The sequence below is a fragment of the Prionailurus bengalensis genome, chromosome B2, assembly GCF_016509475.1.
Source record: "Prionailurus bengalensis isolate Pbe53 chromosome B2, Fcat_Pben_1.1_paternal_pri, whole genome shotgun sequence".
NCBI classification, from domain to species: Eukaryota; Metazoa; Chordata; class Mammalia; order Carnivora; family Felidae; genus Prionailurus; species Prionailurus bengalensis.
The window spans coordinates 74,580,219-74,586,490 of NC_057349.1; the positions used below are offsets into that span (position 1 = coordinate 74,580,219).

Sequence of the window (6,272 nt, forward strand, 5' to 3'; positions counted from 1 at the left end):
TAATTTGGACTTTCACCTAGGGACACTGAATCATACTAAGGAATGCAGTGATGTTATCAGGCTTGCATTTAGAAACTACCTTGGCTGCAGTTTGGACAGAAGACTAGACATGGGCAAGACTGGAATCAAGGTTTTTATTTCAGATGATAGGGAACTGAGAACAGAGGGGAATAGGGAGAAACTGAATAGAAATAAATTCTCATAAGTGCCTTTGTTCAAAAATGCTGATTTATGGTTTTTCATATTTAAATTTTTAAATAGGCAAACTGTGTAAGATTAATCAAACATAGCTAACTTAAGAATTTATCCATATGATCAAATATGTATTTATATATAAGGTATTATATTATTCTTCTGGAATGGAGTATTAATAGGATAAAGAGTAAGACATCAGAATCTGTTTTCTATATTGGACATGCTTAAATCCCCCAAAATTGCTGTTTCACAAGTTTACTTTTCATTAAATTTAATGGTAAGAACTAGAAATTCTTTTTAGATTAAGTCCAGTTCCTTTTTTTTCTCCATTTGGAAACCATATACACCTACTTCTTGATAAAGAAGAAATTCAGGAAGGAATCCCACACAGAACTGTAGCAAAGTGGCCAGAATTTATTGAGATGCTTATCATCAAAAAAGTGATAGAAGCTAGTCTCCAGTGCTCTAGGAAGAACCATTAAGTAGTATGTTCATCGTATTGACTTGTTAGCTTCCATGATCAGAACCAAAATTAGTTCATCCTGTTAGGACAGAGTTACTAAAAAAAAGGATGGAAAAGGCTGTAGAACTATAATTTTTAAAAAACTACTATTTTAAAAAAAATCTATAAAGTAGATGATGACCTGGAGAATTTAATCTTGAAAGATTAGTATCTTTCTAAACATGATATATATTTCAGAAGTTAAAGATCTTTGATAATTTAACCGCAAAAGATGTTAAGTCTCTGTGTGACAAAAAAAAATACCATGAAGTGGAAAAAGCAGAAAGTTGGGGAAAGATATTTACGGTGTTTATGACAAACGTCTAACTTGCTTAATATGTACAAATCAGTAACCCAGCAGGAAAATGGGCCAGTGAGAGAATAAAGAGTTCACAGAAAAGGGCCTATAAATGGTGGAAAAGCCATTGCTCCTAAGAGAACTTCCAATTATAAATAGTGATCATAATGGTAACGATCTAAAAGTGTATTTCTTTTTAACCTTAACAGAAGCATTCTTACTCCAGTTGGAGGTGTACATTGATATCGTCCAGTTCTCCAGAGTTGTGGTTACCAGAATTCAAAATACACATTCTCTTTAAGCCAATAATCCTGCTATTACAAGTTTTTATCCTACCACTGTACAGTCAGATACGCAAAAAGTCAGTATTGTAAGTGTATCCATCGAGGTGCTACTTGTAATAACAAGACGATCTAGGAGGCTGGTTAAGTCAGTACATTCCAACACTGGAGTACTGTGTAGTTTATTAGAGTGGGGTTTTACATGTTATCTAAATCAGCACAATTAAATCTAATTAAATCATCACAAGCAGCAGTCGTGGTTTTTTAAGTTTACTGAAGAGGAGGTTGGCTCTGTGCATGTGTGCTCTATTCATGAATTCTGGATGCCAACACAAGAAACTGGCTATGTTGATGGACCCTGTGGTGGGGAGACACTACCGTTCTTTGGTATGTCCTTTTATACTGTTCAAAATTTTCCCATAGTCAGATACTAATTTTATTTATTAAAGACAAAAATACAAGGGTCATGAGAAAGAAGTCCTACTTAATGTTTTTTTTTTTTTTCATTTCTTTGCCCCCTTACTGTGTGGAGGGCATCTGGCCAAGTATACGGTGGGGATTTTGCCAATTAACAAATGAGGACGGAATCATTTAAGTTACTGGCTTTGTGCTCATGAAGAACAATGATGAGACTTTGCATATGCATTTATTCTTTACAACTCTAGGAGATGGTTAATAGTATCTTTATTTGCTGGTGAAGAAAAGGGTCAGGTTGAGAGTCCTGTCCTAGGTGACGGGGCTGCACCTGGCACAGCTGGCACTGGAATCTGTTGAGGCAGTGGGTCACGTTCTTTCCACTACACTTAACGTGGCCTTGTCTCAAATGGCACATCTTGTCTTACCAGTGTCGATACCATTCTTCTGTACATAGGTACCGATGGGCCTTTATCCCAGAAGCCTCCGATGATTCGGGTTTGGAAGTCCGAAGGCAGGGCATACATCAACGAGAATTTAAACCTTACGTAGTTCGACTAGCAAAACTTCTTCGGAAAAGGGCAAAGGTACCGCATTCTTCTTTTTAAGTGTAAGAAGACAGAATTGGTAAAATGTATTTATATCATGTATTATGTATTTTGTATCTTTCGGTATGCCTCAGGCTAATTAGAGATCTTCACCCAAGAAAATAATAATGAGTTTGGCATGCTCACCAGTGAGCCTTTATTTCAAATCTTTTGTCTTTTTTGCATTAAAGTTTTTTCAGGGGCAACTGGCTGGTTCAGTCAGTGGAGCATCCGACTCTTGATCTCAGGGTTGTTGAGTTCAAGCCCCATGTTGAATGTAGAGATTACTTACAAAAAAATAAAGCATCACAAAATTAAAAAAAACAATTTTTGTTACAAAATGTACAGTGTGGGGATGACCCAGGTATTTTGCAGTCTTAATTTGCAGTATGTGCTTTGAGTGCTCAGAAATTTTCCAGTCTTCTGGGGTCCCCTAATCAGGCAGCAGCCCCTAAACTAAACCACACTGCACAAACTATAGAAATGGAATAGAGAAGGAGTTTAGCTTCGAGGTTAATTACTTTTTTTTCTGGCCATAGAGAACTGGAGGATTAAAGAGGAGGTTGCGCTTGAAGGATCTGAGGAACTTGATTTAAAATTAAATCTTTAAGGAAGTAAAAGGGCAGACATGAAAGTTGGGTCCAGAGTTTAGGTACTTTTCCCTTTAATATCATAGGGGTTTGAAAAACTAATCATGACGACAAACCCAGAAGCTGTGTGATGATTATGACCCCAGGCACATGCACTTTCTGTCATCCCTGCATCTCATTAGTAATGACAATTTTTGTAAGACTCCTCTCTGTATCTATGGGATAAACAAGACAGCCTTTTGCCTAAAATGTGTCCCACAGAATAAGATAACAATTTTGATTAGAAAGCATTTTCCACACTTTAAACAAGGTCTTCATGGCCAAACATACTTTTCATTGGAACAAAGGCTATGAGTTCTCCTCTTTCCTTCCACAGGACAAGGAGGAGGACTTTAAGACAGTGATTTTGGAGGGATTGGAGATGACCAAGCATCAGGTGAGGGTGGCTTTTTGATGCTTGTGATGTGGCAGCAAAAGTTGCCACATCTGGACCAAATATTGAGACACAAACCCAGGTGTGGATTTCAGCAAGTACAAGAGAGGTAAACAGGAAGGAAGTCTGTCTTCCAAGTGTAGACTGGTGAAGTTAAAGGAGAAATCATTTTTATGGGAACATGTCTGGCTTTTATTTTTGAGGAGGTGGTATAGTTGTGATGAGGAGCAGAACACCAAAACAGGTGTGCTCTTTATTGGTCACAAGCTTAGTAAAAGCCCCTCTCTTAAAGGTACCTCTTGGGGCACCTGGGAGGCTCAGCTGGTTAGGCGTCTGACTTCAGCTCATGTCGTGACCTCACGGTTCATGGGTTCAAGCCCTGCAACGGGCTCTGTGCAGACACACTCAATGTCTGGAGCCTGCTTCTGATTCTGTGTCATCTTCTCTCTCTGCCCTCCCCTGCTCATGCTCTCTCTCGAAAATAAAACATCTTAAAAATTAAAAAAATGTACATCTTGGCAGGAATATAAACAAAAGGTTACCTTAGTTCTCTCTCAAGGATATTATGCATTTTCCTTCAGGGTAAATTCATCTCTGCTTATCCTTTAATCACTATTGAACTGCAGCTTGATTCAGGGGACTAATAGGTGATGTGGTCAGCCACTTAACAGCAGCCCGTGATGTGAAAGTCAGTCTCCCAGGATGGTCATTAAAACCAGCATTCAAGTTTTCTTGAATGGAAGGAGGTTTTCTATATCCTATAGTTTAGCTTTGAGGTTAATTACTTTTTTTCTTTTTTTCTGGCCATAGAGAACTGGAGGATTTTTTTGCTCCTTTTTAATTTAAATCTATTTTCCATTCTCGGGATTTCATTTTTAAATAAGCAGACAAACCTTGTAATCGCATACGAGAAAATAAGCTGTATTTTGCATCTGCTATCTCCTCTAGGAAACTAGTGATATTAAATATTAGGTAAACAATGCAAGTTTCTCAGCAACAGGCAAACTCCTCAGTATGGCAGTTCTGCTTTCTAAGTCCCACCTGCTGATTTTTCCATTTTTTATCCAATTCACATCTGTTTTCATTCTAAGTGTGTTTTTATATCTGTGATTCCCCCCAAACTCAAAACATCTCCAGTTCTCTCCTAACTTTTCCTAGATAGACTGACATCGACCACTTCATATAATCCAGCTGGCTTCCTAAACTAATCTCTTGGTTAGTTTTAATGAATGATTTTAACTGCATTTATATTTAGTTGACAGTTTTCACCTGCACTCTCATTTGACTTCTTTGTCAGAAGACAGATTATATTTCCCCATCTTTTTAAATGAGGAATTTTCTGTATCCTGCCCAAGGATGTCCCACACTAAATTGCAAAGCCCAGACACTAACCCAGTTATTTTGACTCTAGGTGCAGCTCTCCTCCACATGTTGTTTACACAACACAAAAACAGATGGCAGTGTCTCTCCTGAGTGCTCTTTTCCTTTCTCTCATACAGAAAATAATTCCTCCAAACCATGCTACCATCTTGTAGTAATAAGTTTAAGCCCTTTGGCTGAAAAGGAATTAACTGGTTACTAATGGTGAAACGTAGAAGACTTTTTTGTCTCTTCTAACCCTCTTCTGCAGTCACTTTATGATTTAGTCCTTGGTTACTACATTAGTGGGAATCCAGAAATCTGGGAGCTTTTTGAGTATATGCAAAGCACAACATAAATTTTTAATATTTGACTCAATCTAAAACTGACTCTGCTAAGCTTACCTGTGCAGTCCAGTTGGAAAATATTACTACAGTGTTGGACACCTCTATCTGTACCTAATAATTGGCACTAAAATGCTTCAGTCAGAAGCACGATTTTAATCAAGTCTGGAATGGAGCCTTGATGTCATCATTTGTATTTGTTAACTGTTGCTGATGTTTATACCCTTTTAAATGTTCTCATGTACTGTATCTCTATAATAACAATTCCCTTTGTGCTTCTACAGAAAAACCCAGAGGAAGACAACTCAGGGAGAACGTTGGGTTGGGAGCCGGGGCACTTGCTGCTTACCATCTGCACTGTGCGCAGTATTGAGCAGCTGCTGCCATTCTTCAATGTACTCAGCCAAGTCTTCAACAGCAAAGTCACCAGCCGATGTGTAGGACACTCAGGGAGCCCCATCCTCTACTCAAACACCTTCCCGAATAAGGACATGAAACTGGAAAACCACAAACCCTTTTCCAGCAAAGCCAGGCAAAAAATAGAAGAGATGGTAGAAAAAGATTTTCTGGAAGGGGTCATAAAAACTTGAAGCACCACAAGTGGTTCCATTTAGTTAAATGTAATTATTTAAAACAAACATTGCTCTGAGTTGTATAGGTTTTTTTTTCTTTTTTGTATGTAACAAAACACATTTCAGGTTGTATTTAATTTAAATATTTGTAAATAAGAGCAAATGTCTGAATGTGGCCTGAATCAAGTTTAAATATTGTTGGCTCATATTGATTATGGTGCCTAAGAGAGATCTATATATACATATATAGTCCATTGTTTTATTGTCCTGAGTTGTCTTAAACCTGCAAAATACACACTGCACATTTTTTGCTGTTGGTTTCAGGCTTTGTTTAATTTAGACTCGTTGGGATCTTTTTTCCATTATTAACCACATTCCAGTATCAGAATGGTGGCGCTTCTCTGGCAGAGGCTTGGTGTCAAGTATGACAGTTAGGTGTTCTCCCACATACCTGCACTAAGAGGAATAAAGAGTAACTGAAGCCTGGGCTATGCATCCTCATAAACGTAGCACGAGCATCTCAACCTGAGTAGAGTAGAGATGCACAATCTCCATGTCACACTCTGAACTCCTGGTGATGTTACGTGACGAGGTAAGTCACTGAAGAATCATTCTAAATTTTGCTGTGGAAAAATTGGTTGTGTAAAGTCTTCTCCACCCTCCCCCTCCGTATCAACAATGGTGAATCCTGCAAAAT

At 38.1% G+C, this 6,272-nt stretch overlaps 1 protein-coding gene across 6 annotated transcripts in view; it reads left to right on the forward strand.

The window, feature by feature from the left end:
- Positions 1-5,887, forward strand: part of DOP1A (DOP1 leucine zipper like protein A) — a 110,225-nt gene extending 104,338 nt beyond the window's left edge. For 3 of the 6 annotated variants that reach the window (XM_043592991.1, XM_043592993.1, XM_043592992.1), the window contains 3 exons: positions 2,148-2,277; positions 3,244-3,303; positions 5,288-5,887. In XM_043592991.1, the coding sequence (XP_043448926.1) occupies positions 2,148-2,277; positions 3,244-3,303; positions 5,288-5,593 (496 nt within the window). In that variant the 3' untranslated portion in view covers positions 5,594-5,887. The remainder of the gene's footprint in view (positions 1-2,147; positions 2,278-3,243; positions 3,304-5,287) is intronic. The other 3 variants (XM_043592994.1, XM_043592996.1, XM_043592995.1) reach the window with 1 other exon arrangement.
- The last annotated feature ends 385 nt before the right edge of the window (positions 5,888-6,272 follow it).